The sequence below is a fragment of the Melanostigma gelatinosum genome, assembly GCF_949748355.1.
Source record: "Melanostigma gelatinosum genome assembly, chromosome: 13".
NCBI classification, from domain to species: domain Eukaryota; kingdom Metazoa; phylum Chordata; class Actinopteri; order Perciformes; family Zoarcidae; genus Melanostigma; species Melanostigma gelatinosum.
This window is the reverse complement of record NC_136646.1, coordinates 11,886,657-11,909,575: the sequence shown is the minus strand read 5'-3', so window position 1 is coordinate 11,909,575 and position 22,919 is coordinate 11,886,657. Positions and strand designations below refer to the sequence as shown.

Here is a 22,919-nt window from a genome sequence, read left to right as displayed (position 1 = left end):
AGCCTAAATCTCTGCTGGACCTAAACACACTGGGCTGGTGGTAAAGAGAGAGGGGTGGCACGGCAGGAATCAGAATCAGAAAATCAGAACCGTTTATTTGCCACGGTATGTTGCACATATAAGGACTTTGACATGGTGGGTGGTGCATAACATTAAACAATCAATACAGTGCACAAACAAACAGATAACAGTTCTTCAAACGCAAGTATAATGTAAGTGTCATGTAAAAGTGTCAAGTGCATTTAAATATAGAAGGTTGTGGGGAGTGTACCGAAATTGTCCCGCGGATGACGGAGTCAGTGGGGCTTTGTTGATAAAAACAACTGCAGATGGGGAAAAAACTGTTCATGTGGTGTGAGGTCCTGGTCCTGATGGACCGCAGCCTCCTGCCAGATGGAAGGGGCTCGAACTGTTTATGTCCAGGGTGAGAGGGGTCGGCCACAATCCTTCTTGTAGGATGAGGGTTAAGTCCAACGCTGGACAGGGCGGGGAGGAAGTCCTGTCTGAGTCTTGGGTGAGGGATCGCCGGAGTATAGTTCCTGTCCTAAATCCTTAGTTTGGGGTTGTCAGATAAACTCTGACCTTGGACCGGTCTTCTGAAGAGTAACTTGTGGAGATCAGCAAAGACAGAGCAGCTGTCTTTGAACAGACACAGAGCTTGTTATTGATTTCTATATGTGCCAGCAGACCACATTGGAGGCCCAGTTTCAGATAGAACCTCAAACGCAAAAAAATGCCACATTACTATTCAAACAGATCACAAGATGTGATCAATCATCGCCCAGAGAACACAAGAAAGAAGAACATAACACACAGCCACCCAAATGTGAACCATGCAGGGAGCTCCTCGGCAGACTACATTTCATATCCCTCTCTGTTGACAATCAATCTGGTTCACCAACATAAGAGTGTGGCTGCGATGTGGGCAGCAGTGAAACAGGATCCTGCAGGAAGAAACTCAAAAGGGGAAAGAGGGAGAGACACAGAGAGAGAGAGAGACAGAGAGAGAGACACACAGAGAGAGAGAGAGAGAGAGAGAGAGAGAGAGAGAGAGAGAGAGACACAGAGAGAGAGAGAGAGAGAGAGAGAGACACAGAGAGAGAGAGAGAGACACAGAGAGAGAGAGAGAGAGACACAGAGAGAGAGACAGAGAGAGACACAGAGAGAGAGAGAGAGAGAGAGAGAGAGAGAAAGGAGGGAAGAGTGCACTGCTCTGCTCTGTCTCCGATCAAGTTGACATGTGCGACTTGTGTCTACTCTACGACTCCGTTGAAAACCCCAAACGCCATTTTCAACAAGCAGTGTTGTGAGGAGTGGCAGCCAGGATGTGGGTCGGACCAGCCAGAGATTAAAAGAAAGAAAAGATAAAAGATAAAGTTGCATTGACACCTCAGTTAAGATATCAAAAGCAAAAGAGTAATGTCAACTTCTTTAAATTGCAAGAAATATAACCTCATTCCTACTGTTTCACTCGTTGTAGATATTTGCCCGGATTTCACAGCTCCACCACATCCAGCATCCACATCCCCATCATGTTATAGGCCTTCAGAAAACTATTCTTGTATTCCAGATTCACACTTTCCTCTCATGTGGCTTGAGTCGATCCAGCCTGGTTTGTGTTCTCTGGGAGCCCAACCAAATCATTTGCCCTTCTCCTGATCTGATGCCTCAACCTGACACACTGTATCAGGTTATCTTGCGTGTATCCAAATGTGTGTGTGTGTGTGTGTGTGTGTGTGTTAATGGAGAGTCATGTGTCATCTCCTGGAAAGAGGGGAGGAGAAGGACAGAGGTGGGGGAAGAGGAAGACAGTGAACACGACTGAAAGACGAGGGGAGAGTTTATAAGTTGACTAAACTAGGAGAATATCGTTTGTTGTTTCTTTTCTCGATAAATGATAAAAGGAAATCGCAGGCAGTGATGGTTTTTACTGCTTTTTTAGGATTGTACTACTGATATGCTATTTGTATTTGACTACAGCTCTTTCAGAAACCGTGTGGAGGGAGGGCTTTTCTCTTTTTTTTACTTTACTCGTGGGCTGAGGGAGTGAGTTCTAAAAATAAAACACATGTTCCTCCAGGTCTGTGGAAGCAGGGGCCCTCAACGTATTGTTTTGGGATATGGGGGAGGACAGGGAGGATCTGGCCTCGAGAGAGAGATACTGCAGAGTGGATACAGAGGGGGCAGGGCGGCTGTGCTTTCAAGAAAAGAGTTGAGAAAATATTATCTCTCACATATGAATATGCGCAAGCTCTTTTGTAATGTATACATGTCAAAAGAAAAGGAAACTAAAATAAAGTCGATTATATTCAGTGGTGCAGAATAGCCTTCTGTCCTCTCGTGCAACCATTAGACTGGTTGAAATGTGGGGCAGTGTGTTTGTGACTTGAAAGTGTCTGAGTGTGGCTCCGATGGGGTGAGGGGCAGTCAGGATCACTGTCCATAATGCTGAGTACACCCCAGCTGAAAAGGTTCAGCCATGAGGCTTCTTATTGATTTACAAAGCCCTCAGGGAACCAGTAAGGGTTAAAAGTATCTGAAGGGGCACTGTGCTTATGCATGCACACGGCTAAAACATATAGTGGTTGTGTGTGTGTGTGTGTGTGTTTTGTGGGGATAAGTGAATCAGAGGAGCGTATATCCATCAAGCTAAAGTGGGAGGACCAGCAGCTAAGAGGTATTTTCGGTGAGGAAGGAGTTAAAGCCAGCTGACTGAGATGTGTGTGGGGGAGTTAGCGCAGAGCAGAAAAGGGGAAATTAAGGGATATTAAGGGAGAAATAAGCATGCGCGCGAGGGGGCTGCATATACAGGGGTTTGGATATATCACGTGTCTGGATTTAGCACCAGTCCTCCTACCTCCTACTGCCGTATCTTTGTAGACTGTTCAGCAAAGTGAAAGAGGAATGAGTGGGGGAGGAGTGTGTGCATGCATGTGTGTGTGTGTGTGTGTGTGTGTGTGTATTTGAAAGAAAAAGTAAAGTACGAGAAAGAGTAAGATATGCAGAAACAATAAAGAGGGAGCATGAAAGAGCTGTAACCAAAATACTGGAGTTAATGCGTGATATTGTGACACGCTCATCTGATCTCCCCTTCAAATAAAGTTAGTTTTAAAGTTTGCTGTACAGTTCACTCACTACTGATGTAGATTGATTTAAAGTAAGTATAAGCAAGTATAGTAGGCTGTAACATGGAAAGTATCTGACAGTAAAAGGGAATATTTGATGTAGTGGTGGAAAGTAACTAAATACATTACTCAAGTACAATTAACAAATACACATGTGATCAACAAGTAACCAGCTACTGCGTTGAAGCACTGATCCAATAGCACAATAATGAAATACCACTGACGGGTAACATTCTGCATAAAAATACTACTTCATATTTACAAACTTCTGAGTGAAACATCATTTTGAATGCAGGTTTTACTTGTAATAAAGTGTACTATTACTACTTTTACTTGAATAAATGACATCAATACTTCTCCATAATGTTAATACTTAATTAATAATACTTCACTATGAAGTGCAATAAAGTGATTTTTTTAGTCTTCATTTTTATTGTATAAATTCATTAAAATAACTCCCTGTGTGAATACTACAGCAGTGGTGAAACAAATATCCTTACTAATGAGCAGACAGTCGTGTCTGTGAATATCAGGTGTTCCGGATGATATGATGACTAGCGTCTACTGTAATACAGGACATGTGACGCTTTGTCAGTGTGGAGGGGCGTGTGTCACGGGCGTGTCTTTCAGAGGAGTGTCTGTGCTCAGCCAATCACAGTCTAAACGTGAGGTCGGGGGGCGTGGTCTCTCCTCCCACACTGTCCTGTCCCAGCTGCAGCACGCTTTTGTTCAAGCTCAGAAGTCAGACAAGTCAGTCCTTTGCAGAGGTGCGCGTTTTAAACGTTTCTCACCATATCCATTTGTAAAACGCTTACATCAGCGTCGTCAGGCGCTTTCAACTTGATGCATTTTCAACCCATAGTGGCAGTTTTGGAAACTACATTTGTTTTCGGTGTACTTTGGCGGTGTGAAGTTGTTCAAACAGGGACAGCAAAGGTGTCCTGAGAGAGGGAGTCCTGGGGGTGGATTTTCCTTGAACCGGTTCTCTGTTGGCTTTTGCTGGAGTAAGACTGCTGTCATGTACAGTTCCTAGACTATCTCTGACAGACAGGAGAGAGTAAGCTTATGCTACCCTTCATCCTCCTCGCTGGATATCTATGGAGAGGCTGTCCTGTATGCTCTCACGCAGCTCTTGGAGTTACTTGCAGCCGAGACGGCACGGTGAATGTTGAATTCACCGACCTGGACAGCAGAAGACGACACACTTAAGCTCATTTGAATGCCTTTGCAAGGATTTTGCTGGTTTCTGTGCTGCAGGCAGGGCTTCAGTTTGCTGGGACGAGACTATGGGGAGAAAGAGGAGGAAGAGTCTTTTGAATTGCGCAACAAGGAGGACTTGACTCCCAATGGACGGGTAAAGAAAAAAAAATCTCCACCTGCACCTGCACTATGAATACTTTAGCGACACAGTTTATAGCATAGTTGTATTGAATGATAACTACTGGCTGTAAAACTGCCCTGTGCAACTTGCACATTATACCTTTTCCTAAAGCGGGCAAAACTTTAGGAGCGTAATTTCAGTTTTGTGCAAACGGATGTGGTTTCAGTTCTTAATATGAATGATAACTTTTGAGAAGTAAATATGTATTGGAATTTAAAGGTATTACAAGAAATGCAAACTGAGTTCATTAGATTTTTTTTTTTTCTGCCAATATTTTGAAGTTGCAAGCCACAGTGCTCACATGTTAGCTGTGAAGTGTGTTTGTGGGAGTTATACACTTGTTAAATACTTGCCTTTATTAATGATGCACGATAGAGAATGTGCTGCTGCTGCTGGCCAGCTTGACGTTTAGGTTTGCACAGTCTTGGAGGCTTGGGCAACATTGAGCAATCACACACACGCACGCACGCACACACACACACACACTGATGCAAGCTGTAAAAAAAACCAGTGTGTTGAAGTGATCCTGTCTGTTTGGCCTCCGTCTGCTCAATTGCAAATAAGACTGCGGCCTTGTCTTCTCTGTAATGTTAGTCATCTGATCAGGCACAGAGAGTTCAGCATTGTCCACCCACTTGTGAGGGGGCATTGTTTCCTTCAATTGAGGTAGGCTCTATCTGTCTGACCCAACGTACAGAACTTTATGTCCAGTCTCTTAGAAAAAAAAATCCACCCTTTAAATATTTATTGGAGCCGTGTGCTTTTGCCTCACATAAGACTCTCTCTTTAGTTTTAATTTGCATTATGTGTTACATGCTGTCGTGGGTCTATAGGTAGTCGACACTGAAAGCAAGGCCTTGTAGATGAACGCAATAGCAGCTGGGGCCATAACTTGCATAGCCTGCTTATCTATTCACTGGCCCCCTTTGTCTGCTTGCAACCAACCAAAGTGTGACACCGCAGAGATTTGCATGAAAACTTTGGGAACAGATCCATTTCACACAGTTATTGCCTCAACAGAAATCTAACCGTATACCAGCAGCCGCCAGATAAGAGAAACATCTGTTGCTCAGGGGTATCCAGAGAGGTGATGGTGTATAGCACTCTACTTCTTGGCAAACATCCCCGTCTTTGGTCGTAATTGTACCATCTGCCTGGCAACTGGCGGTCAAAGGAACCAAACTGCGCTCCGTATTCCCGATCAATATGAGATCATAGTAACATGTGGAGCCTGATGGCCTTTTTAAAGTGAGACACAGAGATCTCCTTTTCCTGTAACCTTCCTGGATACCTGATCCCGGATTAAAAATTCCACTTTTGCTCCATCTGCAAGCATCATGCTCCTCTAGGTGGCTTGGGTTTAACATTGGTTTGTTGAACTAAGAGATTCTGAGGTTGATTGAGGGATGGTGTTCTGGCACCTTAGCATCTCTAGAAGATGAGTCCCATACGATGCTGCTGCATTTTAACGGTTATTCCTGAGGCCAGGTCAAAATTTCTGGACTGGTTTAATTTCTTGCTCTATCATTGTTTGCGTTGCTTATGTATGATGCTGTAAAACTGACACGTGTGAAGCTCATAAGGCTTCTCTGTCCTTAGAACTGCTCTGCCCCACAGTGGTGTTGCATCACTGAGTGTTGGTTCTATTGATTTTGTGCTCGTAAATATTCATAAATATGAAATTGGCTTAAAAAGCTATAAAATGACAGTCTGCCTGTGTTAATGTGATTGACGTATTTCCCTTTGAGGAACAGTCTGTTAGTAATCTATCACGAGGTTAGGCCTGTTCGGTTCATCAGATTACTTCTCAATGATCCACTTCATTGATTTGTTTGCCTAGTAACCAAAGTAAACTGCACTTTTGTGTGTTTTAAGTCCACCCAGGTGTTCTTAAGTTATTGATTGATTCCCTGATGCTTCCAGGTAATCAAACCACTTCCTCGAATCCTGTTTCCAGATCCAGATCACAGATCCTGATCTGTGTCACTGTGTCATGCTGGGTGTTGTAATTATGTCAATAGTTCACGCTGAGCCAATCATTAAAACCACAGCTGAACCATTCTAAGCAAAGCCAATATCAGCTGACCCACTCTTAACACAACTCGATGCGTTACACACCTCACAGCCCCGCCCCTCACAATATATACGTATCCAACTGATGAAGTTTGGCTTTCCATGGTGGCAACGGAGGAGGTGGGGCGTAGGGTTGAAGTTGGTCTACAATGAGTCCCAGGGAAAGCCCCTCAAGGCTACGTCCCATCGTTTGACCAGAGAGCTTCATTTCTGAAGCCAAACTTTCAGAGAGCAGGTCAGACCGCCGTGTGTGTGTGTGTGTGTGTGTGTGTGTCTTTTGGGCTTCGTAACGTTGAAATATCCCATTTAGTAGGCCTCTTTCTAGCCCCTGCCAGGGTTGACCACAGTAACCCACAGTTCTGGTGGAGTCTCCCTCACTCAAGGCATCCAAAACCTTTTACCACCATCTCCTGCGTTGTTTTCCAACAAGCTGCAAGAGAATGCCACGATGCGTAGCATCCACAGCACCCAAGCCATAGACGACACCTTGTTCTTTGCCAGGACTCTTTCTCACTGAGGTTGGAGCCATTTCACTGCACGTTTACAGTCCTTATTCAAAGAAACTGCTCTCTAACAGCTGCCCAAACAGTCAAACTAATCTGAATGCCTCCAGTGTTGGGACAGCAAGGAACTCACTTTAGGACAGGACGTCCGTCATTTCTCTCTTCTTTCCATGTTTCCACTGAAACGTTATTCAGTTCTTATCCAACGTTAAGCCACGTTCACCAATAAGCTGCCACCGCCTGAGTGTTGAGGCCTGCACAGCTGTAAGTGTGGGCATGAGTGCTGCACTGCATCCTGTTTCTTGGAACAAATGGGCACAGTCCGGCCTTTCTGGAGCGGGTCCTGTTAAACGTCGCTACTGCCCTCTGTCTTCAGAGGTGTCACGGTACGCTGGGTTCTATTTGGTTTCCGTTTGCGTCTCACCACCTCCAGGCCACACATCTGGTCTTCAGGCCGACACTGGCTGAGCCCAAGCATTTCCTCCCGGTTACTCAGCCTCTCAGGAGAGCTGAAGGGGGAGAGAGAGAGAGGGAGAGAGTAGATGGGGGTGGGGGCGAGCGAGAGCGGAAGTCGGCCACGGAACGAACACATCACAGCATCTTTCCCTCTTTCCCTCCATGCTCTGCTCTAGTCTGGAGTGATTCATCCCCTTTCCATCCAAAGGGAAAGCTTTTGCCAGGGCTCTGCATCGCACGCTATCCTCGTTCCTCATTCAACAGCCCATTAACTCCATTGGAAAGCAATTTTTCTTTAAATCGGCACGTTTTGTGGAGACTTATTCGAAATATTCTAACTTGATCTCTGACCCATTAGTTTATCGATCCTCTGATTAGTTTATATACCATGTTGCAGTCGGCGATGTGATGATTATTGATTTGTAGTCATGGCTGCCTGTCTGAATGTTCTTCTCTGGGGCTGTAAGCTCGGTTAAATCGTTTATGGTTCAGGGAGCGTTACCATGAACACTCTCTTCCATTCACAGGGCGCTTTCTGACGCTCTTCAGTTATTCTTGCCTGTCTGGTTTGCCATTTACAGTAGGCTACCTCACCCTAAGTTAAACATTAGCCAAATCTCATTCCATCTGCCTTATAAATACAACACAGGCTCCATACTAGCCTTTACATTTGCTGTTCATGTTTTCTTTGATATTTGTGAGCAATCTGAAAAAAAAGCAGTGGACTTTGTCTGCAGGGCAAAGGCTATACTTAGGCTGGTTTGCCCAGTAGTAAAGTGTGGTGCGTGTGAACTGTAAGGGGCCCAGAGCTGACCTGGATAGAGTTTCAGGTATAGGCCGACACCCCTGTGCTGGGCCGGGGCAGACACAGGAGCTGGCTCAAGGCTGTGGCTCACAGAGACAACAAGTCAGGACACACAGCGCTGCCCTGCACCCCATGGATTCTGTCCAAATTGCACACGGCAAGCGCTGATGTTTGATGGGGTTTTCCAAGGTCAGGTTTGGGAATCCAGGGGCCCGAGTGCCGCGAAACACCCTTTCCTGTCCTCTGCTTAACAGGGGAGCCTTTGAATGAAAAGTGAATTGTTCCACGGCATGAAATTAGATTTTTACATGTCTGCCAGTGGCAGCCCCCATTTGTAGTCTTGTAGAAGTGCTAAACCCAGTTTCCATACAAATCTAACGCCCAAGAAAGAGGGAATGCGATTTGATACGAGCAGCTGGCTTACAGTCGAGATCAATTCTCGTACTATGTTTCAGGCTGTGTTCATCAGATAACAGATAATCAACATTAATACACTATCATTTTTACCCCGCAAAGTGCTGTTTTTATACAATCCATATATATATATATATATATTTATTTATTTATATATATATATATATATATATATATATATATATATATATATATATAAATAATATGTCACAAGTTTGCTTCAGCTTGATGAAAGCAAGCAGGAAAGAAAAACAGCCCCTGGTTTGTATAAAAACAGCACTTTGCGGGGTAAAAATGATGGTGGATAGAAAAGATGAAGGCAACAGTTCCTGTTAGGAGTGCAATCTCAAAGACTAGGGTTATTTTTAGGTTCACAACCTTCTCGGAGGAATGACTTGACTGAGTAAAAGCCTTTTGGCATTTGCTGGTCGGGGTTATCACACAAATGATTCCTCTGTTCCCCACTCCTCTATTAAACGAGCCTGTTTTTCAATGCCATAATTCTCCCCACCAGCTCACCCCTTGCAAGTGAAAGCCAAGCATTGCAGGAACAGAGCAGCTATGTGCTGAGACTGCCAGGAACGGCTGCATGCTCTACTGTAGCATGGCCCCTGAAGGCAAACTATTGAGGGATCACTCCAACCTGTTGACTAGCTCTAAGGACAGACTGCTGCTCGTGTTGCATTAGCGTCTATTTACCCTGTTCTCTCTCTCTCTCTTCTGTTGACAGAGTCCAGCTGAAGTGACTGTTTGTCAACCAACTCTCACAGCCAATGGAACAAACGGGTAAGGAGAAAAAGAAACAGATTTCTTTTTTTACCTGAATTTTAGGAAGTCATAGTTCCTCATTTTGCTCGTATACTTCCTCTGAGTGCCGGGGAGTTCTTTATCACCCGGCAGGCACATGTGTAAGTACAGGCTAATCACTTGATTTGCCACTTCATCTGCACTGTGTGTTTCCTCTCACGGGGCTTTCCTCATGTGTCTAGTCATGCCACATGTGCCTCACCACAAATCCACCGCCAAGCTTGCGTGAGTGCACAATACAAGCGTTTGCAGACTCTCATGTATATCGACAGTCATTTTGAGCTTGCTCGGATGACGTTTCCCAGCTGCAGTGGTGCCGAGATTGCTTGTGGATTATGCCGCTGTCGGTTTTCACTCGTTAACCTCTTGGATGTTTGATTTGCCGTTCAAAGGTTGGCTCGGCTGCTTTCGGGCCACATTGGCCAATCGTATGTCGATCTTCAACCCAGAACGTTGTGATCAATTATAGGTTGACTCTGTCCGGCTTCCAGATAGACAAATTCAATCACTTTGTTAGTTAGAAGTCTGTGTACTCAAACTGCTCGTTGCAAGGAACCACCATGCGTCTCGTGAATAATGAAATTCAAATGGTCATGTGGTTGACAAGTGGATGCTGGTGCCAATGAAGGGAGTGATTCATGGAGAGCTAGATCCAGACTATTAGTGCAGGGCCGTGATCTCAGACAGTGATGTAGCCAGGCTCTGCTCCACTCTGTCGCTGGCATCATGCCCTTATTGCCCCCCCCCACCCCACACTTCCCTCATCTGCAATCTCTCCTGTACATCTGCCGACTCACAGGCAATGAGTCACAAAGCTCGACTTGTGGGACTGTCACACACGCACCACATATGAATAGACAAGGGTCTGCAACAGTACTTAGCAAGAGAAGAGCTGCATCAGGACGTGGGCAAGGGAGCAGAAGATGTGACATTTTGTTGCCGTTTCACAGAACAGGAGTAGCTTTTCGCTTGAGGGAAAGAAGGAAGGGAAGAAGGGAGGCAGGCCCACGAACAGGGTGACTCAGTCCTACCTCAGCACCACTCCTAGAAGAGGTGTGGCTGGGATGTGTGTCACCTCTACATTATAGTGGAGGTGGCCCCGGGCCACATGGCCTAATTAACTACTGGTTTTGAAGGGAGCGTGTTAAACGCCTGGCTGTAATTATCACACTGGGTGCAGAGATTAAAGAGTGTAATGCATGCTCATTACCTGGCCGATGACTGGACACGCCCAGAAGTTCAGCTGCACGGAGGGAAAGCCAAGCTCTTACAAGTGGGGCATTGTGACGGAGCAAATGGTTCCATTATCCTTTCATCTTCCGTCTCATGTAACAGACAGGGCAGCTCTGGTTTACTCTTTTATTGAGCTATTGAATTGGACCGTCCAGAAGGTGACATTAATCTCAACTATTAGTTTGAATAATGGCCCAGCTGTGATGGTGATGAGTTGGAGGGATTTATGTTTGTCCTATACTAAACTGAGGTTAATATGGTAATGCTCGGATAATTCATCGTGCTGCCAGCATGATGTGGTTCGGGATAGGAGATGGTCGGTACAGACACATGTGAGTGTGAGGCATTTCAGGGCTCACCCAGAATACCTAGTTGTCATTGAGTATCAACAATGTGTTTTGTATACATGTATGCTCACATTGTGTTATGTTCAATTTTGAACTGACCATAATGTTGTCTGTGTTGTGCATTTTTAGGCTTCTAAGAGGATTTGTATCACACAAACACAGCTACAGGGCACATGCGCAGGCAACTCTATTCATTATCTTTCCTCATATAATAAGGGTTATTACACATGGACGCATGCGATCAAAACATATTGCTGTCGTTAAAAAAGAAAAGAAAAGTGACACAGAGCATGCTAGTGTACATTTTCAGTAACGAGGTGGAACGTTTTGTCCATTTTTCTTTTTAAATATGTGCCTTTTTGTTTTTTTGGTGTGGCTGCAATGTTTGAAAGAGACCAATGTTTCAGAATATATTTCACGTGTGTGAATTTGTGTGTGTGCGCGAGAGAGAGAGTGTGAGCATGCACGAACCATGTGGATGTTAGCGTGAAAAGCTTAGAAGTGGGCCCCAGGTAATTGCCTGTCTGAGTGGCTATCGGCCTGTCTGTCAACCAACCAGTCATCACAAACTGGCCGTGTTTACAACACTAGCAAATATAGAAAGTTTGAATTCACCAAGTCGAACCATCAGAGTGACTTCAAGCTAACAAGTCGCTTACTCTCAATCATAAAATGTCTTGCTGATCAACACTCTCGCCTTCAGTCACAACTCAGGCTTCCTGTCACAGACCCCCCCCCCCCCCCACTCCTCCTTTTTTCAAAACATTACTTTTTTCTTCGCTCTCCCCTCTGCCTAGTCCAGAGCTTCTTGGCAGTGGTCTTGAGTAAACAGCGTATTTTTAGCTGGGAGGTCATATAGGCCCAGTCTTAATCACCCACATTCCCATTTTCCCACCAGCCCAGCTTCAGCCAGAGGCCCATTGAATGTGTGTGTGTGTGTGTGTGTGTGTGTGTGTGTGTGTCTGGAGGGGGGGGGGGGATCAAGACTTAAGAGGACTAGATTTCAAAGAGGAACTGGTTATTTACTGCTACAGTATGACCCACTGTATTTTAATGAAGGTCCTCTCGTATAGTGTTGTTTATCCTCTGTGCTTTTTTTCGGATAATAAACGGTCTAATAAACTGCGTTGATGTAATTTGTGCAGTTATTATGAGCCTGGACATCAACAGGGTTTGCTGTCCAGGCTCATCCATCCCTGTTGAGGTTTGAGGTAATTTGTTTTCGAATGCCTTTTGGACCAAAACATTTCATCCATCACATGAATCTCAAAGTATTTCAGTGACACGTCCACACACAAGGGTCAGGTTTGCAACTGTGCGTGTTCTCGTGGTCACAAGGACCCGCTTTGTGTGCCGGAACATGTCTCCACTGTTTTCCACTGCGGTCGTCGAAGCCCGACAGCAAGGACACAACTTCTCTGACTTTAATTAGCGTCTCGGCATTTTGAGTGGACTCCAGCTGCAATCAATTACTCATCGCTCCAGCAGCCACCATCGGACAGGCACTCGCTCGCAAGCTAATCGACTCGTTGTGCTGCTCACACTTGGGGTGGATTTAAGTGTGTCGCCATGAAAGGGATGCAGACAATATGCTCATCAGCTGCGATGACCTGATTACAATATGTACAGTAGGAACAGTCCAGATGCTGTTCATTTGAGTCTGTAGCTTAAATGATGCTGCATTCAATGTCATAAGAATGGGAAGAACAGGAAAACCTCCCATTATTTAGAGTCGTGTGTTTACATATGGTTACCCCACTGTTAGCGTTAGCTGCTTTTGTGCATTTACTGGTTCCACCTTCTTAAATGTGAAGATTCTAACTGAATATCTTTGGGCGTTGGACTGTTGGTCAGACGAAACAAAGCTAAGGGAAATCACTATTTTCTGCCATTTGAAGGAGTTGCCGCCCTAGTTGAATCAGTTGTACTACTGTTATTGTAAATGTCTGCTATGAAGGCTCAGCAGACATTTTGCCAAAGGTTTGTTTCCAGTACTATAGTTCTTTTCAACAAGGGGGAGATATTGTTCATGTCAGATATTCCCAATATCTCCGATTTGGAATTACGTACTCATAGGCTGGTGTGAACAGTTTTGCAATTGTAGTTTAACAAACATAGCATACGCGAGCAGAGCACTAAGATATTTTTGATTGTTGAAAATTCTGCTTTCAACAACAACTGCAGTTATTGCTCATCACGTAATCCCGGTGGAAGAAATGACAGGATGAAGGCCGGCATGATGAGGTAGCAAAAATCTTAGCCTTGAACAAAGCTTGCTGCCTAACTTCACAGCCGCACTGGTGCTTACGCCTGTTGTAGCTCTTGTTATGACTGTGTGGGCGTGTACAGACTGTACTTGACTGACATCTCCACTGTTCTACTGTTGACTTTGTCGCAACTATTAGGGCGGGACAACGTGTACACCCTTATCACTCTTAAGTACTTGGGATTTGGTGACCTCATGTAGTTCATTAGTCACTTTGGCAGATCAAGATTAGTAAATAGTTTTTTGGAATGGCATGACAATGTTGTACCTACTATCAACTTGCAGCATGCTTGACAATGAGTGATTACGGTTTGCAAAAGAGAAAAGAGGAACTTATTCCAGCAATACCTGAAGCTGCTGTATACAACAGTGGGCCATTGATGATGTCTCTTCTGCCACATATCACACGATAAAAAAAGGGCCTCATTTGCTTTAAACCATACAGTCTCTCGCTTCTGTGAAGCGGCTGTAGGACATTTACGCTCGCACAACTGCACAGGATGTAAATGTATGAGTCACTTTTATTTGGTTTTACTTTTGGGAAATATTCCTTTCTTCTTTTCATGACTTCTCCCTCTTCCTCTCTGTCTCTTCCTCTCTCTGAGAGAGCTCTATTCTCCGTGCTGTCTAATCCCCATGTCAAATTGTTTCCTGCACTCCACAGGAAGTTGCCCACTAAAGGCCCCACCATCACGGCCTTTGCTGGGGCTTCTGGGAATGTGGGGGCGGTAGCATGTGAGGCTGGTGGGGGGGTGGGGGGGTTGCTGAGTGGAGGTGGATGTTTTAGGGCTGCTGGACAGCTGTGGAGATCCAAAGGCCCCCACAGCAACATTAGGCTGGTTCTGAGCACAATGATCAAACTGGCTCTGCTCAGGCAGCATTGTATTGAAGGTCAGGCTAGTTAGTTCAAAATCTGTATTCGATTCCCTCCTCCTTCTGTACGTGGCCTAAAAGAAGCACTAAAGCTGGGGGCAGGCTAGTCAAGGTCTGTTCAGTGGAATGGCAAAAAGCCTATAATTCTTAGAAATCTGCACACATGAGAGCCAAGTTTCATGTCTCAAAGAATATTCCCCCAGGATGCATGTGTACCACATGACCTCAGCAATAGCCTGTACATTTGGAAGTCACCTCTTTATTTTTTGTAAGGCTGCTGGTTTAAAGGTTTCTAAATCAACAAAAGCCTCGTGCTATTAGTGTATGCTTCATTGCTAAAAGGATTGGTTTTTTTTATTACTCATGACATTTTGGATGCAAGCCCATCCCAGACAACAGCAATAATCCAAGGAACATAAGCACCTGCACAGCAGGCTATATTCTCCACTCGAGGCATAGCTTTTCTATAGATCAAGCTCCTCTCTCATTTGGGCTACGTTTAGAATTTCTCTGCGTGTACGTCTCCGTTATGTAGCAGGTTTTTTTTAACAACCTCAAATAAGAGATATCGTCACATATCTGTGTTTATTTGAATGCCTATTCGTGGTGTGTATTAGTGATGCAGGGTCGGAGGTCCCCATAGGCTGCTGCTGCTGCAGGCGAGCCGGCTTAGCTATACCGCCTTACTGAGTATAATGTGACACCCTAAACCAGTTCACATTCACATACAGAAAAACTGGCCCACAATATCGAGTTTCACCGTGTCTGAACATTGGCCTAAATTTGGAACCGATGCCAATCGGTTAGGATCTTCAACAGCAAATACACTGAATACATTTTATGCATTCAAGCATAAGCACTGTGTAATGTCACAGAGGCCAACATGATAAACCATAGTATAGACAAGATCAGGTCAGCGCACACGGTGAAAGGAAACTGCTTCTGCATGTCATGTAAGCAGAGCCAAAAAAAGATACGGCTATATTTGGACTCATTGATTATTGCTGGCTTCCGTGAGGAGGAACCTTCCGGAATTATCAGATCAATAAGGACGTAAATCAGCTGGCGAAGGAGTAGGTAACAGGAGGCCAAATGTCCCTGGGAGGGAGGGCTTGATTCATTTGCTAAGCAATGATCCCAGCAGGACAGGAAGGAAGGAAGGAAGGAAGGAGGGCTTTGTCACTTATACCTCACATGCTAATTAGACGCAGGAAATGGAGAGAATTAACGAGCAGTCAGATAAATGGATGAAGAGAGATAAAACCTACAAACACTCTAATAGACTTTACATGGGCCTTGGCCTGAGATAACAGTCTGAATCAGTCCACAACCTTGCCTGACCAGATGTTGAAGCATCACTGTATATGGAGGTAGCTGCAGATGTTAGTGAGGCACTAAACAGAGAAAGAAAGGACAGCGGTTCCACAGATTTACAGATCTTTTTGATGTTTCTGGTTTTTAACTATCCAAGGCTGTGACCTCTTGAACCTTCCTCTCTGACCGGTGAGAGCTGGCTGGCTGGGAGTCAGGCCGGCGTCGCTCTGTCACGTTTATTTCCAGTCGCTCGCTCTGCGCGGCGGCCAAAGTGATAAAAGAGAGACGAGCTGTCCACAGCGGCGTGGTATGCATCAGTGTGTGTGTGTTTGTGTGTGTGTGTGTGTGCTTGCGTGCTGCTAGATAGGGAAACTGGGAGAACGCTGGAGGACAGATATTCGTGGAACTTCTTCCAGTCCCCCCTGTGTGACCCCCCCCCCCCCCCACCTAAGAGTATCAGAGAGACTTGTAGTTGGCACAGTGTCACATGGGGGGGGGGGGGGTCACAGCCAACTGTGTGTCTCCGAGCCAATTAGCTGTCCAATGGGAGGGAGTAGTCAGGGGAAGACTTCAGTTGGGAGGGAAGCAGAGTTATTCACGTTCTCGTTCTACTCCTCTCCACAGGCACACTGTCTCAGGGGTGTCTGCAGAGATGAAGAGTCTGATCATCGAGAAGAATAAGATGGGCCTGGAGGAAGAGCCCGAACTGCTAGTCAAAGGTGAGTCACATTGACACCACCATTACTCTGGTCTTCCATCGCCTGCACGCATCTGCCTGCCATGTTCAGTTGTGGGGAGTCATACAGCTGAAACAATAAGTGGATTAATCAGTCAATCGACAGAAAATCTTGATGAGCAATTAACTATTCTTGCAAAAATGCTGAACATTCAGTGGTGCCAGCTTCTTAAATGCAAGATATTAATGCAAATCAAATACAATTTGAAGACATCAGCTTTGGCTCTTGGAAGCATTTTTTTTTCTTTTTACACTTTACAGACTAAACATTTATGACTATTACTTTATCCCTCAGTTAATAAATGAGGTCCTTGCAGGGCCTGGTTGTGTACATTAATTATAGTATATATTTCATTACCGTAATAATCTCCTAATAAGTACTGTTATTGCTACGTGCCGGGCTGTCGCCCTGAAGCCGGCTCCTCTCTGACCACATGTGGCACAGCTGCTCCTGCTCTCCCCTCGTCCCTCTGTGTCTTCATGAAGGGAATGCTATTGGCATCAGGAGCGCCATCTTGGGTGTCTGGTGCTTTTGAGGAATGATCTCATAGGATATTTCTGTGTGAATTGACTTTCTTTTCTTTCTTTTTTCTTGGCCTGCTTCTGAAAGGCAGCAGTAAAATGCCAGCAGTTGGATAAGTTACGTCCTGTTTGGGATGGCGTTAGTCAGATTGCCTAATTCTGACAGCAGTTACTATGCGCTCCTGGCTAGTGCCCCTCCCTTACTGCTGTCCCCTCTCTGTCCATGTCTCACTCTTTGAGGAGAATAGTTTCCCTCCAAAAGAAGTGGACAGCTATTTTCCATGGGCCATTGATTACAGTGTCACTTTCATTCATCCTTCAACTGACCACAATATTACAGCCACCACAACATCTCAGGGCGTTAGACAATCCCTCTCTTTTCTGTGCACAAGGATATGTTTGTGGAGGAACAGTTCCTCCATTAAAGTTTTCTTCTTTTTTTTTTCAGCAGGACCTCCTGAGGCTACATGGGGTTAATATGACCCAGTATCTAAAATAGGCCACAAACATTGCAGATATAGACCAACGATGGCAGGATGAGTTGTAAAAGCCACGGAGTGCTTCCAGAAAAAGATGCTAAGAAGACAGCGGTTCATTGACATACCCTTGATGATCAACAGTTAAAATAAGCTGCTTGTTTTACGAGGCAGAGATTCTCATGCTCTGTTTGATCCAAAAGGGGAAGCAAAGTTTAGTCAAGAGTTTCTTCTACAAACAAAATGAAAGTTCAGGTCCAATTTATCAATCATAATATGTTAAAGGCAAAAGGTACATACTGTACTGCACATACAAGGTAAAGGTACATACTGTCTGAAATTCTGTCTGATTTTAAACTGTATTTAAAAAAACCTTAAAACAAGCTAAAGTTATGGGTTTTGTTTCAGGGGCTGACCTGAACATTTAGAGTTTAAAGAGGAACATGTTTGCCTGAAGTGAAATGGTTACTTTGATGTTGCTAAATAAGTTATCAGTGAAACGCCTGCATACATATATATGCCTGTGGCTTTGCGCATTGATCACATTTTAGAATTGAACTTTGAAGTGAGGTGACTTTTTATTTGCGACGCTTATATTTCATTAGAATGTCAAATAAAAATGAATGGAACGAGCGTTCAGTACTCTGAGAGTGACAGGAGGTTTGCAGTAAAGAGATTGTTTGCACAATCTGTGTTTGAGGGGGCAGGGCATTTGGGGTCAGGGGTCACAAATGAAACAAATTAAATGTGAGCCGTGGCCCCCCCAGGGGAGACATTAGCCGGCCACAGAGATGGGATCCAGATGGGAGACCATGGGAGAGAGGTGTACAGGGGACTGTGCTTCTCTCTTTCTTTTTTTTGCCTTTCCTTATCGCACTGTTTAAAGTTCCCAAAAAAGAGCAGCATCTGTTGGACGTCCCATGTCTGTGACAGAGGCGTCAAGGTAGCAGGCATGCCCGTCTCTCCGTGTCTCTCCCCCAGTCAGCTTGTCTGCCTGCCCCGTCATACATCCAGTCTGTCAACAAGCTCAGCCCAACTTACCTCATGGTTTTTATTTATCCGTTTCACGGTGGGTTGTGATGCTTTGCCCCTCTGGTGTGGTGTTAAATACCTTCAGGGGTTTTGCTTTAGGCTATATCGGGTTGGTTTAAACGTTCCACTTATATCATATAGAAGCATTCTTAAACAGGAAACGTAGCATGAGAGGCTGAGCCTTTGCCCCCCCCCCCCCCCTCCTCTCTCTTTATTTTTTATTTTGGAGTAGCAGTGGCAATGGAGGATTTTCACTGCCTGGGAAAACCTATTTGAGGCAAGGACAAAAACAGGGAGAGAAGAGAAATGGGGGAGATGAAAGTACATCAGAAGTAAGTGAGAGGAAAGAAAGAAGCAGACGAAGTGAGCGCTGTCTGACAGGTGGCGCACAGCTTGCTAACCACACAGAGGAAGCTGTGACGCTGGCAGTGGCGTCATTGTCGTTTTCACAGGGTAGGAAGCTGAATATACATTGCCTAATTGTTTCTTTCAAACCACTTGCTTCCACCAACTATATTAACACACACGCAGCCACGCAACAAATGGCGCACTGCCAGTGTATCGCCCCTGTGCCAGCCTCTCCCCTCGCCCTCTGGATGAACTGTGACCCCGTACCAGTTCAACCCTCCTCTCTCTTGAGATTATATATTTATGAGGAACGATTTGCACACATAGCTGAGGGTGGGGGGGGGGAAGAAGTTCACGAGCAGTGAATCTGGGCTGTTGCAGTCTTTCCAAACCCTCAGGACTTTAGGAACACAACAGTCTTGCATATTGGAGCCAGGCCTGGCAAGACCAATGGGCATGCCTGTGAGCTGGCTGAAGGCATGTCTGCTTTACTCTCTTTGTCTCTCTCTCTCTCTCTCTCTCTCTCTCTCTCTCTCTCTCTCTCTCTCTCGCTCTCGCTCTCGCTCTCTCCCCTTTTCTCACTCTGTCAACCTCTGAAGTGGTAATTATGTTGGCTGCATGCAGGCTTTAATGCCTATGCCATTAGCTGGCTGTATTTTTATCCCCTAGTATTTACCCCAACAGGGCACTCTCATACACACTGCTGCAAACGTTATGGCCAATTACATGCCTTGGGGATTATTCTTAGTGAAGACATGGTGTGGCAGCACTGGTTTAGTAGCTCCATGACCAGCCCACCCACCACCCAGACCTTGTCCTGGTGTGCAGTTAATGTGTACATGAGGCTTTGTCTGAAGGCATAGTAGAGGGCGTGCCAGAAGTATGGGTTAAAGGTGCTATATTTGAAATTCAGAGCATTACTATGGAAGCAAACGACTATTTGCTTTGTAAAGATATAGTGGAGTAATGTCTACCTGAGCAGAGATTGAAGTTGATCTCTGTGTGTGTGTGTGTGTGTGTGTGTTGTAATCCGAGTTTTTCTTTGCTTTGTTTATACGTAGCCGGTCCAGCTGCGTGTGCATGATAGTGTATGTGAGTCATTTTGCGGGTACTGCTGAGAAAATGGGGAAAAAGACACTCTGAGCAGGTGGAAATAAATGCAATAAGTTGCTATAACTTTGGCTTTATTTTGTGAGTTAAATTAAGAATGTAAAGCATATTTCTCACAGTAACGTTTGGTAAAAAGTATTTTAAGTGATGTACATGCAGCCATATAGAGCTGCAAGTTAGTTGATTCATCTGGCAGTTATTTTCTCGATTAGTTGTTTTCTCTACAAAAGATCATAAAACGGCCATCACCATGTCCAATGTCTAGAGTCCAAGGTTCAAACGTCTTCTATCTAACAGTCCAGAACACAAAAATATTTCACTATAATCTGTGGCAAGAATTTGAAACCATCAAACGCTTGACATTTCGGTTTGACATTTACTCAAACTATGAATCTAATGATCAAAAAAAATGCCGATTCCTTTTCTGTTATTCGACGAATCAATGAAATAATCACGCAACAGCCCCTGTGTTATTCCATTGTGGAAGTTGACTTGTCAATATGATACATGTGTGCATCTTATTTATAGGGTGGCTGTTGCGAGAGGTGCGAGGAAACTGGATCAAGCAGCGCCGGTACTGGTTTGCGCTGAGCCAGGACTCCCTCGACTACTACAGCGGACCGGAGAAAGGAGCCCGCAGACTGGGCACGCTGGTCCTCACCAGCCTCTGCTCTGTCATCTGGCCAGACAAGCAGACGTACAAGCAAACAGGTGAGGAGCACTCAGGTCGGGCTGATGCAGGTTGTCCAGGTTTATTTTGTTTTTTTTTATATGTAAGCGACTTCATGTGGTTCCCTTTCCCTTAACCATGAGTGCTGTACTTGTGAGTAAGTTTGGGAAGCCTCAGCGGTGTTTGGTCCAAGATGTGGCTCAAGGTTGGTCTAGAAACCTCACATCTGAGTAATCGACGGGGGCTTCCCCCTTCCCTTTCTGGGATGAAAGAGACATAGAGAATATAGAGGAAACTATTTATTGTCTGTGCGGGAAGAGACACGGGATGACTTGTCTTTTCTTCAAAGCTGTGTTCCTCAAACATGTCGTCCTCTCTCTACGTTTGTCTGCCTGCCCATCAATGGAGGGGACTATGTCCTGCCGATTTCCCCCAAACTGCTTAAACTGTCCAAACCATTGTATGAACCGAAACCCAAACACAGTTTTTACGAACTGAATATGCCAGGGGACTTTTCTGGACAGAAGTGCCCTTTCAATAGTGGTTTTATCACAAGCACGATTGAGTGTTTCACTCCGGAATAACTTTATGTTCCTCCTAAATCACTGAGAAAGTTGCACGAGGCATTTACTTCCTCTGTGTATTTTCAGGTTCTTACCATAAAATAGTAGTTCCCCTTAAGGGTTCTATCTCTGGCATCATTGAAAGTGTACCGAGTTAGTTTAAGTGCACCAAACGGGTTCATAGCTGGCAATGGCAACATCACCATGTTATAATCTCAGTTGTCAAACCTCTTAATTTGAGGTTTGTACCTCAAATTAAGAACCTAAACAAAGACGCGTGTGGTGCCAAGTCACGTAGCAGGAAAGGCTGATAACCGCCGTGGGCTGCCAGGGTTGCATCTAATACTTCCTCTGCACAAGGAGGAAGTGTGTCTTTTTTCACTTTTTGCCCAAGAAGAGTATCACTGAGGGGTGTGACACTTGTGTTCTCGCTCATCGATGGGACATCTGATTTTGTTTGGTGATGGCATGGTCTGAGGTTCCTCTCAGGCTGACGTTTGATCCTCAATGAAACCGAGAGAGCAAGTGAGGGAAGAGGGATTCACGCCACATATGCGGGGTGTCCCATGCAGAGACCATTTCACTGTTCTCTTCCCCATTTACTGAACATTTTCGGATGAAGTGCAGGTTGAATTTCAAGTGCCAATCATATACGGTAAAGTGTGTGTGTGTGTGTTTCTTCCAGGCCACTGGAGCATCACAGTTTATGGGCGGAAACACTGCTACAGGCTGTACACCAAGCACTTCAACGAGGCTGTGCACTGGGCGTGTGCCATCCAGAAGATCATTGATACCAAAGCACCAGTGGAAACACCAACACAGCTCCTGATTCGAGACGTCGAGGTGGGCCACGCAACACACGCACACACACACACACACACACATACACACACACACACACACACACACACACACAAACATACACATCCATGGAAACCAAACGGGCTCATTAGTCCTGAAGTCCAAAGTTTCCCCTGCTTGCCTTTTCTCTTTTGAATGATCTCATCTTAACTCCACCACACCGGGACAGGACGTAAGAACAGACCTGAACCAGAGAGGTCATTTCTAGATGAAGTTAGTTCCACTTGTTTGGGTGCTCAGAACAGTTTGATTCGTGGGATTTGAGAAGGATGCGTTTTTTGCTTTACCTTCTCACATGGAAGGAGAGTGAAGTGCATTTAGACCAGCGGTTGCTAGAGAACAGCTGGAATCTCATTGAGCACACTGATCACTGGACTCGCAGCCCCTGAGGAGAAGCAAGCGAGGGGCAGTTTTGACATGAGGAGGTTGGGGGGGGGGGGGGGGGCTTGGCGTGAAGCAGAAGGGACAGATAAGCGGTCCTTTGCCTGGCCTCCTGTCTCGGTAATCTCCCAACGAGAGTCTCTAATCTCAAAGAAAGTGGTTCATCTGCTTGCCTCCGTCTGCCCCTGTCTGCTTCGCCAGGAAGGGGTCAAGTTGGTCATTTGGTTGAGCCTGGTGGGGCCTGCTTGTAAAGTGCACCTCATTCATTGTTTTGCTGGTCATCGGTCTCTCAGTCTGTTGCGTTCTTACTCCCTCACCTTGACACAAAGGCACACTTTCTCTAATAGGCCAGGTATTTCCCCTCTTGAGTGTGAGACTAAGAACTGCTGCTGCAAAAAAACACCAAAGAGAGAATGAACAGGAGAGGCTTTGTGTGTGAACAGGACTGCTCTCTTATCTTTAAAAAATATAGATTCATGTTCCAATCACAGACACAAGGGAGAGCCTTAAAATGTCTGTTGTAAATATCCCTCACAGTTAACAGACGGACTTCCTGGCCCAACTCTGACCGACTATAATTGTCTATGCATAATTATCAGCGGCATTTCAGGTGCACATCATTT

At 45.2% G+C, this 22,919-nt stretch overlaps 1 protein-coding gene across 2 annotated transcripts in view; it reads left to right on the top strand.

Moving 5' to 3' along the window:
* Positions 1-4,098: 4,098 nt before the first annotated feature.
* plekhh3 (pleckstrin homology, MyTH4 and FERM domain containing H3) overlaps positions 4,099-22,919 on the top strand; it is a 28,487-nt gene continuing 9,666 nt past the window's right edge. Inside the window, exons 1-5 of one of the 2 annotated variants that reach the window (XM_079282734.1) lie at positions 4,099-4,479; positions 9,488-9,543; positions 16,222-16,316; positions 20,350-20,532; positions 21,740-21,897. In XM_079282734.1, the coding sequence (XP_079138860.1) occupies positions 4,345-4,479; positions 9,488-9,543; positions 16,222-16,316; positions 20,350-20,532; positions 21,740-21,897 (627 nt within the window). In that variant the 5' untranslated portion in view covers positions 4,099-4,344. The remainder of the gene's footprint in view (positions 4,480-9,487; positions 9,544-16,221; positions 16,317-20,349; positions 20,533-21,739; positions 21,898-22,919) is intronic. The other variant, XM_079282735.1, reaches the window with a different exon arrangement.